Source organism: Plecotus auritus, assembly GCF_963455305.1.
Source record: "Plecotus auritus genome assembly, chromosome: 4".
In the NCBI taxonomy this organism is placed as follows: domain Eukaryota; kingdom Metazoa; phylum Chordata; class Mammalia; order Chiroptera; family Vespertilionidae; genus Plecotus; species Plecotus auritus.
The window spans coordinates 193,606-216,629 of record NC_137775.1 but is presented as its reverse complement, the minus strand read 5'-3'; the positions used below and the strand labels follow the sequence as shown (position 1 = coordinate 216,629).

General features: G+C 57.9%; 1 protein-coding gene across 4 annotated transcripts in view; it reads right to left on the bottom strand.

Annotated features, from left to right (window-relative positions):
- Positions 1 to 3,792: 3,792 nt before the first annotated feature.
- FAM120B (family with sequence similarity 120 member B) overlaps positions 3,793 to 23,024 on the bottom strand; it is a 33,350-nt gene continuing 14,118 nt past the window's right edge. For all 4 annotated transcript variants that reach the window (XM_080666080.1, XM_080666083.1, XM_080666082.1 and 1 more), the window contains 8 exons: positions 20,030 to 20,128; positions 18,827 to 18,999; positions 16,568 to 16,660; positions 13,245 to 13,451; positions 11,937 to 12,045; positions 10,255 to 10,347; positions 7,442 to 7,490; positions 3,793 to 4,552 (listed from right to left, as the gene is read on the bottom strand). In XM_080666080.1, the coding sequence (XP_080522206.1) occupies positions 4,540 to 4,552; positions 7,442 to 7,490; positions 10,255 to 10,347; positions 11,937 to 12,045; positions 13,245 to 13,451; positions 16,568 to 16,660; positions 18,827 to 18,999; positions 20,030 to 20,128 (836 nt within the window). In that variant the 3' untranslated portion in view covers positions 3,793 to 4,539. The remainder of the gene's footprint in view (positions 4,553 to 7,441; positions 7,491 to 10,254; positions 10,348 to 11,936; positions 12,046 to 13,244; positions 13,452 to 16,567; positions 16,661 to 18,826; positions 19,000 to 20,029; positions 20,129 to 23,024) is intronic.

Sequence of the window (23,024 nt, the reverse complement as noted above, 5' to 3'; positions counted from 1 at the left end):
CCAGACTTTAATTTTACTGAAATAACAGCACTTCACGCTCATAACCCAGGAGGCCCTCTGCCTCCTCTGGGGACGGCTGGGGTGCCCGACCCTCTCCCTTCAGGTTTCCAGGGCCGGACACAGGGGCTCCTGGGGGCCTGGGAGGAAGGTGGACCCAGATCAGGGCCCAGGCCTGGCCATCATACCCAGCAGCTCCCCAAACTGCAGGGGGGAGGGGGGCAGAGATCTCCAGGCTGCAAGGCACGTTCTGGCCCGGTGGGGCTTTCCTAGGGCGGAGACTCAGCCCTCAGACACCAGCCTGGGATTCCGGAAGGTTCCCCTGGAGTCCCAGGGCCAGGCAGAAACAAGCCCCCACCCTGTGCTCTGATTTGACCCCAGAACCCCCAACTGTACCTGCTCAGGGGCTGCAGGGAGGTGAGCAGGGGAGGTGGAGGAAAACTCATCCCCACACCTGCCCCAGCCCCACCCCTTCCCCAAACCCATGCGCCCCCAGCCCCATGGCCCCCCCTTCCCAGCCCCTCCCCAGCCCCACGGTCCCCCTCCCCCAGCCCATTCCAGAGCACAGATAAAAGTGAAACCTGAGTAGGGAATGTTTGTGGTGCCACCGCCAATCAAGGGCTCTGTCGCCACGGTAACAGGGACACTTCATCAGCTCAGCAGCAGATGGTCAGTGAGCAACAGGCAGCATATGCTCCGTGAGCCCTGACACGGGCACAGATGGAGGGTGGGCAGCTTGCGGGGGACCTGCCGTTCCCTGGGCCTCCCAGCACTGCCCCGGCTGGAGGTTAGCGGCTGCTCAGCGCCCGCGATGGCCCAGGGCGCAGGGCTCGGCTGGACGAGCGACAAAGCCAGGCCTGGCTCTTAGGGCGTTTCCCCAGACCCCACCACCCGGGAGAAACAAACCACTCAGTGGGACCAGAGTCCCATCTCCTCAGGCGTCCGGGTGGGGGTGGGGCAGAGACCATCTCTGAGGCTGCAGCCTCATTTGTAACTATCCTCTGAATCCCAGGAGGCCCCTTGAAATGGCTCGAACATCCGCATCCCCCAGGCCGCCCTGGGCTTAGGGAGCAGGCGGGACCCGGGTCACCCCAGCGTCACAGCAGCTGCCTGTGCCGAGCACAGCCGCCAGGGCAGGGCTGAGTCCACCCCCCAGGCCTGGTGGGCAGCCTCCCCGAGGCCAAGCCTCCAGGTCACTTTCCCCTGGATAATCCAGCAAAAGGGCAGTGCCCTGTAGGGTGGCCCTGGGAGCCGCTCCAGGTGGGCTGGGCGGGCAGCACACCTGCCCGCAGCCCCTGTCCTCCTGGTCCCTGCCTCCTCTGTTCCCTGGGCCCCGTTCCCCAGGCTGTCCATGCTGCTGGGGCCTCAGACTCTGCCTCCAGGTTCCAGTAAATGAAGTCACGGACGGCCCGCCCGCCTGAGGTGCCCGTGAGCAGAGCGAGCAGCGCTCACAGCGAGACCCAAAGTCTCTCGTGAGCAATGCCGCCCCACACGCCTGGGACTTGCTCCCCACCAAACCGTCCCCGCAAGTCACTGCACCCGACTCAGCGGTGACGCGGCCCTGACCCCAGCGCAGGCCTTGGCTTTCCTGACGCGCCAGGCACACGGCAGTTGCTCAATGAATGTGGACGAGTGAGGGGTGAGGGCTGAGGGTGTCTGGGAAAACCAAGCCTCAGGAGGAGGTAGGAGACCAGGGAGATCTGTGTGGCCTCACGAATGCAAAACGACACGAACGTAAAGTCACCACCAAGAAAAGGTTTTGTGACTCGAGAGGCTGATGGAGCGGCGTGGGCTCGGGCGGGACTGCTCTGCCGCGATGCTCCCGGCCAGGTGCACGTGCCGTTCCCGTGGGAAGTCCTCGCCGTCCCCAGGCTGCGAGGGATGTGGATGAAGGACGTTTCTAAGCACCAGACCTCCCTGTGCACTTGGCTCGTGGGAGGAAAGGAGTGTTTGCCGAGTGCCGCTGGTCTCCATCGTGTCAGATCAGAGTGTGGCCAGCCTGCAGGGCCGCTCCTGTCCAGCTCTGCTCAGCGCTTCACAAGGGGAAGGAGCCGGGGAAGAGCTGGGTCAGCCTTCCCCACGGCAGTGGACGCAGCCGGCTGGTCGCGCTCAGGCCTGTGTTCAACTGGCACCAAACAAAATCACATGCAGCGAGGCCCAGGGGGCACCCGGCTTCCAGGGGGACGCAGCGGGGGCGCAGGCTGGCGCTCCCCAAGAGCTGCAGCTTACCAAGGGCAGTGCAGGGTCCTCCTTCCACAGAGGCCCCGCTTAGTGGTCAGCTCGGCCCAGGACACAGCGGGGGGGGGGCCCCCGACCCAGGCACACGGTACATGAAGGCCCTGCTCTTCCCACCAGCAAGCTGCGTGTCAGAGCTGACATTTCACCACACACGGCACACACACACGGTCACACACACACTCACATGGCACACACACGGCATTCACACATGACACACACAGCACACAGATACACACGGCACACACATGGCATTCACACGCTCAGACTCTCACATGGCAGAGATATACGCACACGGCACACACACGCACATGGCACACACACACACACACACACACACACACGGCACACACACTCTCACACAGCACAGGCTCTCTGCCTGCAGTCTCTTTTCCTCTGTGACAGTCGGGAAACGCCTTCCTTCCTGAGCCGTGGCAGGTGCTGAAAGAGCTCGAAACTTTAAACCCAAAGAGCTAAGATGAGAACCACGAGCGTGTAGCTCTCGGGCCTGAGCCGAGCCAAGTGAGGCTGTGAGAGGCGGTCAGCCTGACGCGGCACCTCCTCAGACACGAGCACTGGCCACCACGGTGCCTGCTCTTCATTCAAGGACGCCCTCTCCACCCCGCCGTTCTGGCTGCAGAGACTCAAGCAGCACAGACAAGGCAGCAGTCCCTCCGACCAGCCCCACAGGAGCCGCTCCAAGTAGGCAGGCACGGGCGCGGGCGCCGCATGGAGGATCTGCGGTTCAAGGGAGGGGCGCCCCTGGTGGGACTCCCTTCCCCATAGGGAGATGGGCAGGAGGGTCCCGAGAGGGGCTGTGGCCGTGCCACAGGCAGGGTCTCCCAGCCTCCGTGCCCGCACCCCGCTCTGCGGGCTCCCCTCTGGCCAGACACGCCCTCTGCGGTGGGGCTGCAGCCAGTCCTGTGCGACGGCCTGGACTTGACCCGGCCGCGGCCAGCCTGCTGGGAGCCCCTGGGGCTGCAACAGCAACACACCTGTGCTACGATCTGCCTTCACATCACTCACACGACGTCTGGAGGGAACGCCGTGCCGAGGAAGCTCCAGGCGTGAGAGTCTGATGCGTGTTTGACGTTTTTAAGTAACATTAGAACAGTAGCAAATCCACAGAAATCGCCACCACTTTCCTCTCAAGTGTGTACACATCTGAGAAACCCTACACAGAAGCAACCCCGCCAACTGGAGACGCCACCAGAGGCACAAAGTGGGGGGGAGGGGGTCCCGGCCCACAGGTGACCCTGCCGGACCTCACTGCTGTCCCCGTTCTTTTTGGGTCTAGAATGTGAGTGAATGGCCCAAACGAGAAACAGAAGCAATGAGGCCGGTCACTTTCTCACTGGTAACAGCGGTTTACATTTGGCAGAGCACCAGACCTTCCGCACAGCACAGCAGGGACGCCAGACCCAGTCGGCTGCTTGTGCCGGACAAAGCAGGGGACGCGTGGCCTCGTGGGCCTTGCCGCCACGAGTAAGGTCTGGGCAAAGCGGTGGCCACAAACCAGGCATCTCCCTCACCAGTGCAAACGCGAACCTCGTGACTAATGGCATTTCTTTTTACTTAAAAGTATGTTTTTATTGATTTCAGAGAGGGAGAGGGAGAAACATCAATGATGAGAGAGAATCATGGATCAGCTGCCTCCTGCATGTCCCACACTGGGGATCAAGCCTGCAACCCGGGCGTGTGCTCTTGACCAGCATCGAACCCGGGATTTTTCAGTCCGCAGGCTGATGCTCTATCCACTGAGCCCAACCAGCGAGGGCAACCAATGGCATTTCTGACAAACTTGAACAAGGAATCCAGCAGAGAGCTGTGTGCACCAATAAACCCGGACGAGAGCCCTTAGCCAGGGCCTGGGCCGCCTCTGGGGACGAGCTACTGTGGAGCCGCCGCTCGACGAGCCAGAGGCCGCTGGCGGGAGACACTCGTGTCTGTGGCCTGAGGCTGCAGGTTTCTCTCCACGCTTGTCAGACCAGCAGCTGTAATGACTGCCCCGCAACCACCCCCGTGGCATCTCACACGTACAACCACCCTCGTCAAAGGCAGGCTGTGGGGGTGAGGCCACAGGGATGCCACGTGCCAACAGGCCGTCCTCCCAAGTCCCCTCTGACCGCTGACAGTTGTCGGGGGAAGGAGCCGAAACAGCTTTGTCCCCGGTGCTAAGTGCTGGCGATGCAAGGACCTCGGTGCCTTATGTCCTGATGGTCCGTGAGCAGGATGTGTCCCCTCCCTGTCCCATGTCCCAGTCTGCAGGGACTGTCTCCAGCTGAGGGCCAGGGGTCCGGTGGAGCGTCAGTTGGACCACCTGCAACACAGGGATTGATGGTGTGAGCGCCTGCCCCTCAGGCAGCCTGGTACAGTGAGGCCACACCTCCCCACAGCCGGCCCCCGAGGGCCAAGTCCCCAATGGGGGGGGGGGCTGAGGAAGCGAGGGGACTGTCAGCTGCAGCTCTGACGTGGTCCAACCTAGGGGTGTGTGTAGGGGTCTTTGTGTGTAGGGTGTGTGTGTGTGTGTGTGTGTGTAGCTGTGTGTGTAGCTGTGTGTGTAGGGGCGGGTGTGCACACAGCAGCTGACCTGTGGATCTGAACCCGAGGCTGGAGAAGGTCTCCCGGGAGCACCCGCTGCCTGACTGGCAGGAGCTGCGTCTCACGCCTTCAGGTCCCCTCACTAAATGCCGTGCTGTGGCCGGCAGCACAGACCTACTTGCTGAACCGAAGGTCACATGTCCAGCCGTGTTCACCTGGCCTGGCCTCACTCACCAGGTGCTCTCAGGGCTGCAGCACATGGCCCAGTGCTCAGTGCCAGCCCTGCCCTGGGGATTCTCTGCCATTATTTCCTGGAATAGTCTCCCCTCCTCACTCTGTGACAGCGTGCGTGTCTGCGTGATGGCAGCACCCGCTCCTCTGCTCCTGTCTTTCACTCGCCACTTTGTTCCTCTGGTTCAATCACTGCCCCGTCTCTGAGTGGGTTCTTTCCCGCTGCTGAGACCGGCCTTTGAACCCGAGAGAGTTTTCATTCCAGCACCACCACCGCTTTTCGGTTCTGTTTCTGAGAAAAACGCCGTGGGATGTTGACAGGACTCTGACTCAAGCGGTGGGTTGCTCTGAGCACCATGGGCACTAACGATGCTAATTCTTCTGCCACGAGCATGACACACCTTCCCATCCACTGGTGTCGTCTTCTGTTCTTTAATCAGCGTTTCAGTTTTCAGCACACAGAGCCCTCACCTCCTTCTTCACGTTGACTTCTAAGCATCTTACTCGTTTTGATGCTATTGTAAACGGACTGCTTTCCTTCGTTTCTTTTTTAAGATAGACCTCTGTCAGTGCACAGAAATCCAATTGGTATTTGTGTGTTGGTTTTGTCCTGAAACTTTACAGAATTCATTTAGTAGTTCTGTTTTTGGGGGCGTCCCTGGGACTTTCTACATGTGGGTCAGCCTTGCACTGTGCATGCCTTTTTCTCATTTTTATTGCCTAGCTGCTCTGGCTAGAACTTCCAGAACCAGGGCGAACGGGACTGCTGAGAGTTGGCACCTTGTCTTCCTCCTTGGAGGAAGTTTCCCACCTTTCAAAGCTGCATCTGATGCTAGCTGGTGCCTCTGCACTGAGGCTGCTTTATTTACTTATCTTCAACCCTCACCTCCCAGAACAAAAGCACAGGACCAGACGGTTTCACTGGTGAACTACCCAAACACTGGAAAAAGAGTGGCAGAGATCCCGCGCCCCCCTGCCCCCCTGCCCCCTTGCCGGCAGCTACGCTTGCTGACAGCACACAGACAGCTCCCTGACCAGCGAGACCTGAGCTGTTAGGAAGGAAGAGGATCATCCTGGGGGCCGACCGACGTCTAGGGGATGAGAGCGTACTTCAAAGTTGTACAAATAAGCAGCAAAAAGACAAAACTTGTAGAGGCAGCAGCAGTCTCAACTTAGCAGAAACGAAAGGAACAAAACCTTAGGATTTAGAGAGAAAACACCCCTAAGAGGAACGAAAAGGGGATGTTTCCAAACCTGGGGAATCGGGCCGTAGGTCCTACCAGACACGCCTGAAGAGCAGCCAGATCTACGAACGTCCCACAGAGGAGCGCAGGAAGTGCGGCTACTTCACACGTCAGAAACACAAACGCACTGAAATCCCTGGAGACTGCCCACTTCCGAAAAACGCCAGATGGGGGTTTAGGACAAGACAGGGCCGGGGCTCTATGCCCTGAGCTGGCAGCAGGGCTCCTGCTTGGAGGAGGGCAGCCCGGGGGGAGTGTGGGAGCCCTTCTGGGAGCTGGGGGTCAGTCAGAGTGGGGGAGGGGTGGTCACCCCCTCCCCCCCCAACCCCGCCCTGGGCTTAGGCAACGGCTGCCTCGAGGCCTGGCTTTCACCTTCTGATAGTTACCAACACTCCAGGGTCTCAGGCTCAGCCAACTCTGGGGTTTCCTGGAAATCCTGTCCCGCAGAGGACTGCTTGGGACTTGATTCCTTTTAGTGTCTTTTAAGCTAAGAGCTCTCCGGTGCTCACAGACGAAGAGCAGGAGACACCCCTCATCAGTGGACCCCGATCAGGCTCCTGACACTCACTGCGCCCTCCTCTCTGAGAGGGAACCCCTGCTGGAGGCCTGCAGCCCGTCGGCACACGCCCGCAGCACACACTCCAAGCTGGAGCCAGTAAAGTCAAGTGAAGGGAGGGCGCACAGCTGACACCCGAGCCCACCCCAGAGGGAACCCTCCCGCCAAGAAGGGAGGAAGCGAAGACCCGAGCAGACAGTCGGGAATGTGACCTGTGAGAACTGTGGTCAGAATCTGAAAGAGGACACGGGTCCAGGGTGCTGAGACGGGAGGGACACCAGCCCACAGGCTCCCCACGGGCCTGAGGGAGGAGCGGGAAGGATGCCCTCCTTCCCTGCGGAAAGCCAGATCTGGACCCCAAGCCCTTCTCCTCCAGGCAGAACCGCCACGGCTCTGACGACTGAAGGAAGGTGCCACTGGGGTTTCAAGTCCAGACTCGCCATCTGTTCTCGCCACCCCTTTTTCTAGAGAAAAAAGACTTTTCTGGAAACCAAGTTAGCTTAGGGGCCTGTCCTCAGGACCTAACAAATGGATTCCTTTCACGTTCGGCCCTCGGTGTGAGGTCTGTGTTGTAGAGAGGTGTCTCACGTCAACGTCTGGTGAACTGGCTCACTCGGAGGATGGAAGGGCGACTTACCCAGACGAGGAGCCCCTTCTCCACGGGTCCGGCTCCTGCTGTCTGCTTCCTGCACAGACAGGAAACCCTAAGTGAGAATAAAGTCCACACGGGAGGAACCACCATCTCTAAGCAGGTGCCAGACCACGCGTGGGCATCTGCGGGCTCGGCTCATTCTCCCCCGGGCGGGCCCGCTTGGCAATGCACTTTCGCTCACACAGACTCCATGACAGTGATGGAGGCAGCCTCAAAGTGGAAAATGAGTGTCAGTGCCACTCCCAACTCCAGGCACCCCCTTGCCCCCCTCCCCCCCGACTTTGGAGCTTCCCAGGCAGACGCTCACGGGAACATCCTGCCAAGCCCAGGGAAGGCAGCACGGAGCTCTGTCTACAGCGGGGCAGGGTGCCCGTGCGGTGCGGCTGCCCCCCCCCCCCGCCCCCCGCCCCCCACCGCACAGGGCAGCCACAGGTGACCGGTCCCACACTCAACAGGTCATGCTTTTCCCACACAATCTGCCGGGCTCCTGAGGTCATGACGCCCGAGGAGGGCGGGGAGGGGTCTTTGTTGCTCACACCTCTCCCAAGTGTGAGGCTCCAGGGCCTGCCCCGCCCTCCTGGGGCGTCATAACCCCCCTTGTTACCCAGGGGATCAGAGGCAGTTTTACAGCAGCCGCTCCCTCAGAAGCACCCAGAGAATGACCACCTGAAGAAATCATGAGCCAATTGGTAGCTGCTGACTGTGGAATTTCACACCTCAGCCCTCACACCAGCAAGGAGGTTAAAAGGTCCTGGAGCTTTCATGCCCACCCCTCCTTGCCCTCCCTGCCCTCAGAGCTTCCCAGGCAGGAGCAGCCCTGGGTCTTCCCAACCATGTGGCCAAAGGGAGACAAAACCCAGCAAAACCGTGCTGGCCGAGTAAAGACGTAATTCAATCACGGTGATTAAAACTGGAAAACTGGATTCCCTGACCTGAAAAAACATGTTCCGGTCACAATATGAGACCGTGTGTGCACGCAAAACACGTTTCACATAGAAACACCTGAAGTTAAAAGACATATGGACACTGCCACATGCAGTGAGCAATGCAACCTCCTGCGTACGTGTCACCTGGGGTGTCTACTTGCACCCCGCGAGCTGTCTGCAGCCACGGTCTCCCCAGGCCAGCGTCCAGCCTCACACTTGGCCAGGGAAGGACACGGGACAGTGCTGGCCCAGCTTCGCTGGAGTTGGACTCCTCGTGCCCAGCAGCAGGTACCCAGGTCCTATGACACGCACACGGCACCCGCAGGGGGTTGGCACTGAACATAGCGGGGGCTAAGAGTGGGGCTGAAGGAGTGTCGCAAGGGCAGACGGCTTTCCCCAGGTGACGGTGCCAGGCAGGCTGGGTCCTCATGCATGGCCTCTACGAGCGGGCAGTGATGGCTAGGGTGACCAGGCCAGCACCACGATCAAGGTCTGGTTGTTTGCTTTATTGATTTTTTAAAACCTAGCTTCATTCTGGCTATTTCGGTACAACTGACATTGTTTGCTTTTTAATAGAAAAAACTCTGAGCCCTCGCTGGTTTGGCTCAATGGACAGAGCGTCGGCCTGCAGACTGAAGGGTCTCAGGTTCAATTCCTGGTCAAGGGTATATGCCCGGTTGCAGGCTCGATCCCCAGTAGGGGGCGTGCAGGAGGCAGCCGATCCATGATTCTCTCTCATCACTGATGTTTCTCTGTCTCTCTCCTCTCTCTCCCTTCTCTGAAATCAATAAAAAAAACATTTAAATAAACAGAAAAAACCTCTATTCAAACAGTTCAGCTTCTAACTATGAAGGGAAAAGCCAGGAAACTAACGGTGAAAACACTCGGCAAAGACCCGGAGGACATGGTCACGGCGCTGGCGGCACTCCAGCGGCACTCGGGGCTCAGGATGCCGCCCGCGCAGCGCAGGCTGAGCTCGTGTCTCTGTGGGAACCCCTGGCTGCCTGGGGAGGGGGTGGAATGCCTCCTATTCGGAGAGGCTGCAAACGCAGGGGCCTAGAGGCACCTCAACCTGGCCTGGGCCACATGCAAGCTGTTCACACTCTTTCTTTCAAGTTTTATTTTTCAATCACAGCTGCCGTTCAATGGGCTGTTTTCATTCCTGTTTCTTTTCCATCGTGAAAGAGCAGAACCAGAGAACCAGTGTGCCCCAGGCTGGACACCGAGGGAAGCTGGGCAAACGCAAGGGGGCACGGATGCTGCCTGAGTACTCGTGGGAACCCCGTGCCCAGAGGTGGTGTCCACGCAGAACACATGGCCTGTCCTCACCCAAAGCCCTCTCCACCCGGACTTGGCATGATCTCGTCTTCCCTGACTTCCTAAGACCCAGGGGGAGGGAGACGACAAGCCCAGGCCAGGGTCCTTGTGGCCGCCACCCCTGGCCACGTGTGGGGACACGGAGCGGGAGACGGAAGCAGAGGTGGGTTCTGGAGGACACATGTGGCCCGTGGCTCCAGGCTGTCCCCAGGTCGGCCTGGGTCTCCCGTTGGGCGCTCGGGCTCTGCTGTCCTGGGCAAGCAGGTGCACTGAGCCTCAGCCAGAGGCCCAGGGCCTGGGCTGCCCGACCCCCTGCCCTGCAAGGTGATGAGGTCCACAGGGTCTGGGGCCCTGACCAGGTGAATGACAGGTGGAAAACAGTGACCAGGAGCAACAGACCAGCTCATGCAGGTGAGGACCTGCCCCTGCCTCACTGCGCAGTGAACAGGGCTCTCGTGTGCCCACCTGCCTGCTCCCTGGCAAGCACACCTGTCTCTGACGCAGGCACTGACACTGGGCGGCGCCAACCGAGCTGTGTGGGCAGTGCCCTCTTACCTGGACCCTGCTCTCTCCAGTGCTGTCCTTGGTCCGAACGGCTGTTTCCGAAGCTCGTCCTATGGGCACCAGATCCCGGTCTTCCCCGCCTCCCTGTGGGGACACTGCCAGCACGTGAGCAGGCACCAATGCCCGACCCCGTGACACGCCACGTGCAGGCCTGGAGCAGGAGCAGCAGCATCCAGCTTCTGTGTCTTTACAATCGAAGGGAGAGCCCGTGAAAACGCAGACGGGGGCCTGTGCCAGTGCTGGGGGGACGGAGGCCTGTGGTTGGACATGTGCCCTGGGGCCTGTACTGGTGACGGGAGCAGATGGAGGGTCCACGCAGGTGAGGACCCGCGTCTGTGAGGACCAGTGCAGGGCCTCGGTCACCAGACCCAATGCTCCAGACGTCCTTCACACGCGTCCTTCACACACGTCCTCACTGTACACTCCCTCCCCTCAGCTCCTCGACCATCTGTCCTGACCAGACTTTAACACAGGAGGTCTGACTAGGTCCAACGTACATGTGTGTTAAAAACGTGTGGTGGACCCACAGAAGGAAGGTGCCTGCTAGCATGACCAGGCTCTGCACACGCAGAGGCTTCCCTAGTGGCTACCCCAGTGGGCAGAGCCCTGCAGTCCCGCACGGGACAACCTGCCTGTGCTGGTAGGAGAAGGCTCACCCGGGAGAGGAGGGGGAGGTCAGAGCCTGCCCCCTGCCCCCACCGTCCTCACTGCCCTCAGTCCCTTTACTCCCCAGGCTCTGCCCTGTGTCAGATCCCACACGGCACCTGGTAGGAGCTGGACGTGCCCCCGGGTGCTGTCCTGACCTCATAACACAAAGGCTCCCGGAAGGATGTGTGCAAGGCGACGCCAAGCAGGACGAGGACAGCCCACTGGGGAGGAAGCTGGGTGGCCTCTTACCCACCGAGAAAGAAAAAGGAGCTGCTCTAGCCACAGGCGTGGATGCTGACCAAAGGAGGCCATGAAATCACTGAAACGCGCTGAGGAACAAAAGGCCCATGCCACGGGCAGACCCTGAGCAGCCAGCGGATGGATGCTCTGCCTCCTTCACCTGTTGGTCAGTGAGGGCGCACGAGCTGGAGCTCTCCATCGCTGCTGGCGGAGGTGGAAGTGACAGGTTAGTGACATTTACCCCAATTCCGATTACGTGTTGATCTATAATTCTGTAAAAACTATCGTCCTCCATTCTAAGGAAATGACCAGGTAACAGTCCTATGTATAATGAGAACTGAAAACAACCTCAGAGCTAAGGGGAGGAGCTAAGTGGGTGGGAGCCAGGTGTTCTGCTGGCGATAGGCGCCCACACTGCTGGCGGTGCTGCTGGGACACCAGACGCAGAGCTGCAGAGAAGAGCGGAGATGGGAGCGCAGACTCCGCATGATGCACAACCGTCCACAGCCGACAGCTACGTGATTCAAGTTACTATGTTCCCTGTTTAACTGTCTTCTCTGCATCTGCTTTTGTCGCGTGCACGCTTCGTGTAAGGAAATATAAACCCATGTCAAGCACACGCCACCGGCAGGGCCTGTGCCCCAGACCCCAGAAGGGCTCCCACCCAAAGCAGCTCTGAATCACGAATTCACCCAGGAACCCTCCGACGTGCTCTTTCCTAAGGAACCAAAGTTGAAGCCATGTCGTCAGCCCGGCCTTCCTCCCGAGACCCTGCAGCGACCCACCTGAGTGGAGTGGCTGCCAGAGCTGCCGGCTGGCGATGCGCCGGTCCTCCCGCAGGCAGGCCTTGCACACCACAGACTTCAGCTGGTGGAACTGGGTGAGCCGCGCCCTCTGCAAACAGACCAGCGTCAGACATACAGCTGGGGACACTGCGGGGCGTCCCTCAGGCTCTGACCTGGCCGCTCTCCCGAGTGCCAATAGTAACTAGCAGCGATGTCTTCTCTTCTGAAGGTCAGACACGCTCTAAACACCTTCACGTCCCATTGTGATACTGGGTCACCACCAGAACCTGACCTAAAAGTCTGCCCGCCGATGCGGTATGACTGCACGTGTGCGAGCAGCCGACGGAGGAAATGAACCCCGGCCTCCCAGCCCACTTCACGAACATCCGGTCCTGCCGCCTGTTCTACCCAGAGGCTGTGTGCACTCAGCCACTCTGCATGGGGTCGAGACGCTGGAGGGAGCAGACCCATGGTCCAGACTCACAGCTCCGCCCCTCGTCCCTGCTGTGGTAACCAGCCCCGTGGGAGCAACCGCTCCCTCGTGATCCGGCTCCTGTCGCCTGCACCTGACGCCCTGGCGGCTTCTAAATTCTGAACTTATGTTCCCGAGATGCCCTGCTGTGCGTGAGCCACGACCACGGGAGCTCCGAGTCGCCTCCTTGCCAGGTGCACGCGCCTCTGCATGCGCCATGGGCAGCACAGCGAGCCTGGCTGAGCCTCATGGGAGACCTTCCAGGAATCACGTGCTTTGTACTCACGACGCCAGACCACAGCCTGCGCCCCAGCCCACCCTCCAGCCTCGGCATCTTTCCAGTCAGTAAGTGGCCACGACTCCTGCCTGGAGTCCGCAGAGGCACCTCTGCAGGAAACATCTGTTCTCACTCAAAAGGGGGTGGAGGGACGTGCCTGAGAGTCAAACACATGGCCCAGCTCTGCCCCCTCAGGACGGGAGGGGCAGCCAGCACCTCAGGGCGCTTTTAATTCTGTTTCCCAGGGCGGCTTTCTTTCGCCACTGTATACGAGGGGGGATCCAGCAGGAGCTGTGGGCACACTGGGGTGCGCTGCTACCTCCCCGCCCCAAGACGTCTGGGGTCCTAGGCCAGGGACGTGCGTGACAGAAGCTGGATGCTCTGGCTCCTGAGCGACAGGCAGCGTGTCTGCGGCTCAGGGCCTGAGGCGGGGTCTCTGTGCCCGCCATCCACATGAGGGGCATGAGGACACAGCATTGACCTCCCTGCGCCAGGCCTCGGACTTGGGACTTTCACAAGCCGCTGGCCTAGCCTGTGGGACAACCAGGAAGGAACTCACGTTCTGCTCCACGAGGGCCTCCACTGCGTATCCCTTCTCAGTCTGCAGGTACTTCTCGTGAAACAGCTTCCCGTCAAAGACGTTCCAAGGCATGAGGTCGCTCGTGCTCCAGGGAAAGCCGCACGCGCTGTTGACCAGCAGCAGCATGGTCAGGCCGCGGACCAGGAGGGAGCCCAGCTGCACAGCTCTGGGGTCCACGTGATCGAGCTGTGGAGACCAGACCACAGAGGAGGTGAGATGCAGCCCACATGGGGACAGACAAAAGCCTGTGCTCACAACACAACCGTGCCACTCAGGACGGAGGCACAGAGGTAGGGGCCTGCGAGAGCTGACGCACCCACGTCACACGCCTGCCCGCCCGCCTGCCCACCCACCCAGATGCCCTGTGAGTGGCCCCTTCCCCCGCAAAGCTGAGCCCTCGGGCAGGCTCTGGGGTGCACTCTGCGATGGGCTCCCTGTGATGGAAAAGTGACACTCGGTTGTTCTAACCATGAGTGTGGTCACTAAAAGGATCATTTTAAATAAATACTTATCATTGAGGACACAATGGCTTACAGGGTTGATGGGCTGATAATTTTTACGAATTAAGACGACCTTCCCAACACAAAGTACTTCTTTGTTGCTGTCGAGTCTCCCTGATGGGCAACATCCTGACTGCCCTGAGATGGGGCTAACCTGCCACAGGGGGGGCCTGCTGGGTGACAGCCTTCACCTCCCAGCAGCGTGAGCGGGACTCTGGCCGGTGTGGCACACAGGTCACCGCCACCAGCAGGCGTCCATGGTTCTGGCCGTGTGCACACTCTGCTGGCTCTGCTGAGGCTACACGTCCGCTCAGCCGGCCCGAGGGGCTCAAGTTCCGCAGCCGCCACTTGGATGTCGCTGCCTATCTAATTTAGTCACAAAACCAGAAAAAGCCAGGAAACATGACACTTTATCCCCTTCGTAAGTAAGGTTTCACTTCACCGACTGACATAAAAAATACTTGATCATCTTGGGAAATTCACCATAAGCTGGGATTACCGGGCGATCTAAGGTTGAGTAAACGCGTCTGCTATCCGGGACTGCTTTCCTAAAACCATGGCCTGCTGACGTCCTCTAAAGTCTGTCCAAGGTCAAGCTCCCTCCCTGCTGGAAGAGAGATAGGCCCCGCAAGCCGGGTAACCCAGGGGCAGGGCGGGGCCCCCTCTGCTCAGGTAAGCTCTCCACAGGCAGGCACCAATGAAGGGGGAGACGTCACTGGTTTTCAAACTGGAAAGTTTGCTCTTGAGACACAACGAACCTAAGTGACAGGCAGTGCTTGCTCTTCGCGATCTTCAGGGAACACCCCGCCTCGGCGAGTCCACAGCAAGCTTTCAGCACCGACCTGGCCGGACGGCACCCGGCAGCTCTGGGACAGGCAGCGCCCTCCTCCCCGCGGCAGAGCCACAGCCCCCGCCAGTGTTCCCACTGCACGCTCCGCGCTGCCCCAGGAGCCCCGAGTGGGGAAGGGATGCATGACCTGGTCTCAGGCAGCTGTCAGGGCTGCAGGGGACGTGGGCCCAGCTCTGCCACCTCGGGACGGGAGGGGCAGCACCAGCACCTCAGGGACGCTTTTAATTCCGATTCCTAGGACGGCTTTCTTTCGCTAGTGTACGTGACGGGGGACCTAACAGGAGCGGCGGGCACACTGCACGTGGCAGACAGGCGGGCGCCAGGCCTGACCCTCGGCTGTCCTCCGGCTCCACACCGGCCGCGCCACAGCAGCAGCCATGTGTTCACCCCAGAACCACCGCATGTCCAGGGTGCTCTCCTGAGCTTCCCGGTGTCTACAGGCGGAAGATCCTGTTTAGAACCGGTGTGGTTATATACTTTCATTTCCCAGAATACGTTTTTCCCAGAAAAGTGTTTCTCAGCCACGTTTGCCTCGTTTTGTTTTTCTAATTACGACATCAGGTTTTGGGAAATAAGCTCACTTTCCTCCTCGACAAGCCGCTCAGGAAGCGAGCCACACCCAATGGCTGACGACGACTGAAACCGTAGAGAAGCAGGGCTGGTGGAAAGCTGAGCAGGCCCCAGCTCCAGATGCCTGTCAGACGGAAAACTCCTCAGCTGAGCCAAGTGCGGACTTTCACAGGCCACAGTGTTCAAGTCGGAGGCTCTGAGGTCACCTTTCTGGTCTGATGTTGCAGGTCCAACACGGAAGCTCCTGCGGCAGGGTCTCCGGGTAGCAGCGGGCACAGCCGTCTAAGACAGCGCTCAGGGAGACTATCCGAGCCTCGCTGGGTGGGCGCCGAGGACGGCGATCGCTGAGGACAGCAGGCCCCAAGGTCAGCGGGTGTGCGTCTGGCCCTTGTGTCCTGGGGCTGCTCCTCAGCTTCCGGGTCTGGCTGAGTTGTCTACAGTGAGCTTGTCAGGAGCGTGTGTGAGGGCAGAGGCTGCCCACCTGCTTAGATGCGTCCGTCTGTCCTCTTGATTCTTTCATTCTGAAAGGAGAACTTCCGTCTGGAAGGAGGCTGGAGTCAAAGCCAGTGTGGGGGGTGAAGGGAGCGGGATGGTCTTGCTGCTTAAAAGGGGACCTTGGAAGCTATGTGTGCTCTCTAGTTAAGGTGCTTAGATGACTTTCCCTCCTACCTCGGCAGATTCTACCCTAAACCCCATCTCCCTCCGCGTGTCTCCACACAGGGCTGCATGAGGCATGGGAGCCCTTGCAGAACAAGGAACATGCTCCGTGCTCTGGAGCTGTCGGCTGAGCACCACGGACAGCTGCAGCTGGGCAGGAACAGCCACGTCCGGAGCACTCAGCACCCCTGCAGAGGAGCCTGGGACCTGCCATACGCTCAGTTCCTCCCGTGCTGTGTCAGTGAGACCAGCGCCTCCTCACCTGTGTGGCTGCCCTTTCTGCATCGCCAGAGAGCTGCCTTTTCTTTCTTTAAATTAGAGCACCTTCCCTCACTCACAGCTTCCCTCAGCCTGCTGTCCAGGGCACTCCTCCGAACCTCCTTCCTCCTGGGCAACAGGGTCTTTCTCATGGAAAGGGAAGAGGCAAGAAGCTGACGGGACACAAAGGCCCTGAATCCACTTCAACCCTGCCAACAGCAGGGTGGTAGGAGGCGACCAGTGTCAACAGACAAGGAAAGGCCCACTTGGCACCTCTTGTGTCAACGTCCCCTCCATTTTATGAAAAGTTATGTTCAGCCTCCGCTCCACCTCAGCTCCCCCCTGTGCACAGAGCAGGAGCGGGCATGGTGCCTGAGCTCCTTCCACTCTGCTTGGCTGTTTAACGTTGCTGGGTCCCAAGCACAGCCAGGTGTCCTCAGCACCGAGACAGTCACCTGGGCCAGTACCTGTAAGTCTGCGAGGTGCCCAGCTGACTTCCCTGGGAGGCACAGGGCCTGAGCGATGAAAGCATGCAGGTCCTCCAGGCACAGCGTGTCCACCTGCGAGAGAAGGAGAGCCAGCGTTAGCTCTTTCAGACACGGTGGCTACAGGCACACGGCATTCAGATCTCAAGCAGCAGAGGAGACGCAGGTGGAAGTGACAGGGCCTCTCCCCCCAGGCCAAGCTGGACAGAGAGCCTGCAGCCAGCACAGCATCACATGGAGGATACGGCCTCACTGGGCGGCTAGGGCTGGGATGAGAACGCACCCTCAGCAGCCCCAGGGGAAGCTTGTGCCTTCGAATCCCAATTTAAAGGAAATCAGGACCCTCAAAATATGAGTCCCCGCCAATCCTTCATGGAATGAAAGGTCTAGGAAGAGTGTGAGGGAGAAACAAGGAGGCAGAAATGTGGAGGCAGGGAGGGGAGTCAAGAGCCATGATGGACGCAGACTCCACGGGCCTCCTCAAGGGAGGGGAGGGGCCGGGACCAGCTTAATGACCCCCTCAGAAAGACCTGGGAGCTCCTCCAAAAAGGATGTGCGCCCTGTGGAAGACCCAGCATGGGGAGACTGACGTTGCTAGCTCTGAACATTCCGCCTGCCTCCCCCGACCCCGTCACCTGCCTATTCCATTTTTACTCCGGAGCAGTTGTTGCCTTTGTGTAAATAACAACTTGCTCATCTCAGGGGAAACACCGTCTAAAGAGAAGTGGTACTCGTGAGCAAGAAAGAAGACCCCCCCCCCCACCCTCTGCAAATGCGGGTCCCAGCAGAGGAAGTCGTTTTAATCCACAACCCACCTCTGCATTAACCTGGGTTTGGGGCATGTGCTGCCACCTCTTGCCCTGAGCCACGTTTGAAGAAGGTGGTTTAAAAAGGGCCCTTGGGGCACTGTGCCTGCCCTGCTTTTTCACCGCCCACATCCAGCCGCCAGTTACAGCGGACAAGTCTACACTGCAGACTCTTAGTGACACGACACTGTAGTGTCACAGGGAGAGCACGGCTCTGCTAGCGGTTAAGCGCCCTTTCTGGGATGCACGTGCCCTCACGGAGACTCTTCCCAGACTAGTTTCTGTGCAGTTCGTACACTGAACAGAACATACTTTTATCCTAAATCACACCCAAAAGCATCTAATTTAAGCACAGCTATATGGACATGTGAGAATTCTACAAGTGCACCTTCTTAGCAGACTGACCTAGGGCAATAATTACCCGTGAGTGACAGTCTGGACCTCGCTATTCCAGGGACACCATGGCAGGCACTGAGGCCGGGAAGCGGGGAGGTCCCTGAAATGCAACTCAGCTATTCATGAAGTGAATTCAGATTGAAAACAGAATCACACGACTTCCCACTCCAGGCAAGTAAAACGCATGGTTATGCCCAATAGTCCCAAGATCAGAGCCAAAGACAGATGGCCTGGAGGGGGAGGTTATGAGACAGTTCTGCGGCTAAAGACACAGACCCTCTGCTCTTGTGGTTGGGACAACGGAGACAGAAGTGAATGTAAAGTAGGACAGTGGGGGCAGGGAGGTGGGGATGGACACTGCTGTGTGTGTGTGGAAAACTACCAATATGGCAAATCATTTTACTGGCTTTTGTGATTTTCATATGTAAACTAAGTATAAAATGAATGAGGAAGGAGCTGTCCAGCCCGCTGAAGGGTCTGACAGGGACCCCCGCAGCGGGCCGAGGACTGATGGCGATGGGGACGGCGAGCGCAGCCTTCTCACAGGCGCTCCTACAAAGCACTCCCCACGCCTTCTACCCCGGGATTGTCCCAGGCTGCAGGAGGAAGCTGTTATCTCCTTCTCAGCCGAGAACGTGAAGGGACATGCTCGACTTTTAGAGGAACGGCTGGCTGTGACTTAGGAAAGCTGAAGTCACTCTCCCAGCAGCGCAGACCTGCTGAGGGACAGCTGGGCCAGTTCAGAGCTGGGCCCTCCCCTGCACCCCGTGCCCAGGAAAGGAAGGACCACCCAGCAGTCACACAACAGAAGGACCTCCGTGTCCTGAAGCTTTGGAAGCAGAACCAAAGGGCAGCAGGGCTCCCAAGCCCGTTACTTGCATGCTCCTCTAGTCGGAAGGCAGGCCCGGCAGAGCCGGCGCTCAAGGACCAGCACTGGACGGTGATGCAGCCACCGCCTGGCTGCACCGAGTGCTGCCTCTCACGTGAGACGGAGGCCAAAAGTAAGAGCATTTGAGCGGCCACAAGGAGCCCAGGTTACCTGCACAAACAGGTAGGTGAGGAGGCAGCACAGCGCTTGGAAGGGGCTCTCCACGGCCTGCAGCTCTTCGCTCGAGGAGGAGAGGTCGAAGCAGGCGAGGAGCACCTCCACGCGCCGTGCTTGGGTTCCGGGCTCGTGGTTCAGCCACAGCAGTTTCAAACTAGGCGTTCCCCCTGCATAAAAAGTCCACGGAGTCCATGACATCAGCCTCCGCACCAGCGAGGTTCTCTAGGAAGACAGTGCGAGAGCAAAGGACACAAGCCTCCTCTCCTGACACCGGGGCTCTAAAGCTTAGGGACCAGAGGCGAATGTCAGCAGAGTCCTGGGTTGAAGGCCAGCGCACATGCATCTCCCGGACAGCACTGCGCTTCCGTGTTCTGAGGGCACGGCTCTCTCCTCCCTGCGCGGTGCCCGCAGGGTTAAGAATGCTTTCTGGAGGACGTTCCCAGGCGCTGCCCTCAGGAGTGCTGGGCTGAGACACCAGCTCACCTCGTCCCTCTCTCCACCCTGCCCAGCAGCCTCCAAACTCCAGGGAGCAACAGGACCAGCTGCCGAGCCTGACACTGCCCGGCTGTCCTGCTGGCTACGGAGCCACAACGTGCACCGGCTCCCATGGGCCCCATGCTTTGGGAAATAAATCCCTAACGTGTAACTTTCAGTGCTTCATTTTTGTCTGTTATACATGCATTTACATTATTAAAGTCAAAGAAAAGAAAAGCTTGCTCATTAACTTGGATCACAACAACACAAGAGCGCCGAGGAAGACAGCAGACAGAGGTGCTGCAACTTGTAGGGAGCAAGGATTCGCTTCAGCTCGTTGTGGGTGAACGTGCTTTTCCTTCCCTCTCATTACATGTTTGCAGATGCCTCTCGTAAAAAAGGAAACGTATTCTTTCAGTTAAAATAACTTTCCATGAATTAAAATATGCTCTCAGTAGTGGGAAGAAGAGCTGACCCTCAGAGGGTCAGGCTGGGGTCCAGCGGTGATGGGCTCTGTCTGAAACCGAGCGGAGCCCAGCAGCAGGCTGGCACGCAGGTCCGCGAGCCGCCCTCCCTCTGCTGTGAGGAACAGAGGCCCTCGTCCGGGCCCACTGAACTGGCCACTAGTGCGTGTGCAGTTCTGGAAAATGTGTCTCCAGGGGAATCCTGCACTCTACCGCTCGGGGAACAATCAGGGACCTGCTTGACCGAGGCCGTCTGTACCTGGGAGGCTCATCTGCAGAGGCCTGACGAGGTCCGGGTGTGTCAGCGGGTTCCCAGAGTACACAAACCACTCCTGGACGGGCGGGCAGCTGGCGCCATCTGAGGAAAGACGGCTGATCAGTAGATGCGTGAGGGCCAAGCGTCCCCAAACCCAGCTCTGCCAGGGACCCTTCCAAGCGGAGGTAGTGCTTCCTCCTGTCTGGAGCCTGTTGCCTCCCGCGCTTCCCAGCATCAGACACTCCCCTCTACTGTCCTCAGGTGGAGGCAGGGAAAGAGCACCAGGCCCCTCGGCATGTTCTTCTGTGTCACAGGCAACAGGTCAGGTGGCTACACAGACCCTGTGTGCCTCCTGCTACAAGAGGTGAGGGCAGAGGCTGCACTCACCAGGATCGTCTGGCAGTGGGCAGACTGTCCTCATCTACGCTGAACATCCAGATGGCACCATTTCCACTTTTAACTGGATCACCCCTCCTTCAGACAGCCCCAGCTCCACGCCTTCCAAAACCCCCAAGCCAGATGCAAAGTGTTATCTGAGATCTTCAAGGAACAATAAACCCATTTTCCTGGAAAACCCTAGAGTTTGGCCATTCTCTGTGGCACCACTTTATTTCAGAGGTTTTGATCTGTCATCACTTTGAAATTATAGCAGACATGTTTGCTAACTTGGTTTGTCTGAATTAAGAGGAAATACTCCTGATGCCTATATATAAAGAGAGAGCAAAGAGGAAACAGCCTGGCAGTCCTAAAGAAAAGGCTGCCTCTCCCTGGAGCTCGACTGGCTGGGCTCTGAGGTCAATGAGCGAAGGCAGGCCTCTCAGAAAAGCTCTTTGCTGTTTTCCTCTCCCTCCCGCTGGGACATCGCATGGAGATGGAAGGAGGCCCAATCCTGCTCCTGTCATCCCGACACACGCCGCTCTGTCAAATCCAAGTGCAGCCAAGACATGTCTCCCCGGGAGCAGCATGGGTGACTGTGCACCCTCCACCTCCCCCTCAGAAACCTGCCAGGTCACGTGTTCCCCGCCCAACTCTCTCCCGATCTGGGTCTGGGGGCACATTTGGGGTGTATGGGGCAAAAGAGAGCAAGAAGCAACGTGGACTGCCCTAACCGGTTTGGCTCAGTGGATAGAGCGTTGGCCTGCGGACTGAAGCGTCCCAGGTTCGATTCTGGTCAAGGGCATGTACCTTGGTTGTGGGCACATCCCCGGTGGCGGGCGGGGGGCGGGGGGGGGGTGTGTGTGCAGGAGGCAGCTGATCATTGTTTCTAACTCTCTGTCCCCCTACCTTCCTCTCTGTAAAAAAATCAATAAAATGTATTAAGAAAAAAAAAAAAGCAGCAGCAATGTGGACTTCAACCTCTCAATTACTGGTATTGTCAAGTTTGTAACAATCTTCTAGAATTTTTAAAAATATATTTGTGAGCAGAAAGGCAGGGGAGGTTGGGGGGGGCTGTAAGAGAGCAACCGAAGGACTTGTACGCATGCATATAAGCATAACCAATGGATACAAGACACTGCGGGGGCGGGGGGGCAGGTAAAGGCATGTACTGGGGGGTAGGGGAGGCCGGGGGAAGGTCAATGGAAAAAAAGAAAGGAGACATATGTACTATTTGTAATACTTCAAACAATAAAAAAATTTTTTTTTTTAAATATTTGTCCTATGAAGTATCACCGCACACCTGTCAGAATGGCTACCATCAATAAACCAACAAACAAATGCTGTGAGAAAAGGGAGCCCTCGTGCACTGCTGGAGGGAAGACAGACTGGTGCAGCTACTGTGGAAAACAGTACGGAGTTACCTCAAAATTAAAAAATGGATCTTCTGGCCCTAACTGGTATGGCTCAGTGGAAAGAGCATCAGCCTGCGGACTGAAGGGTCCCAGGTTCGATTCCGGTCAAGGGCATGTACCTTGGCTGCGGGCACGTCCCCATTAGGGGGTGTGCAGGTGGCAACTGATCGATGTTTCTCTCCCATCGATGTTTCTAACTCTCTATCCTTCTCCCTTTCTCTGTAAAAAAATCAATAAAATCTTCTGTTTGACCAAGTGATCCCACTTCTGGAACTATATCCTAAGAGACCTGAAACACCAATAAGAAAGAATGCATGCACCCCTGTGTTCATAGCAGCATTATTTACAGTAGCCAAGATCTGGAAACAGCCCAAGTGCCCATCAGTAGATGAGTGGATAAAAAAGCTGTGGTACCTTCACACCATGGAATACTATGCAGCTGTAAAAAAGAATCTCTTACCCTTTGTGACAGCATGGAGGGACCTGGAGAGTATTATGCTAAGCCAGTGGCCGGCAAACTGTAGCTTGCGAGCCGCGGTTTGCCGCTCTGTTGACTAATGAGTTTGCCGACCACTGTGCTAAGCGAAACAAGCCAGTCAGAGAAAGACAAGTATCACATGATCTCACTTATAAGTGTATTCTAAAGGGAAAAAAAAAAACTCAAACCTGACAAAATAGGTCCAGAGGTATGGATGCATGGAGCAGAATAACAGACCTCGGAGGGAGGGTTAGAAGGGAGGGGACAGGAAGAGATTAACCAAAGAACATATCTGTATAACCCATGGACACAGACAATAGCATGGGAAAGGCCTGGGCTGGGTGGGGAGGGGCAAAAAGGGAGAAAATGGGAGACATCTGTAATACTGTCAACAATAAAATAAAATTAAAAACATATGCATATGTATGTCCTTATAGTTCTGTAATATTTTTATACTGCTGTTTAATCTACAATTGTGTGTGCTCATGGTCTTTAAAAAACAGTAACTTTCCATTCTTTTTTGCGTATTTTTTTTATTACCTTTTAGGTCAGTATCTAGGATTTCAATGAGTGGATGGCCTGCAGGCACTTTGCAAAGGTGCCAGGCCTGCTGGACACTGACTATGTACCACAGGGCTGAGTGCCCATCGGACTAGCAGCCCTGCCCAGCCCACTGGGCAAAGTGAGGAGGATGCCCAGCAACAGGACAGCGAACCCTGTCAGAGGCACG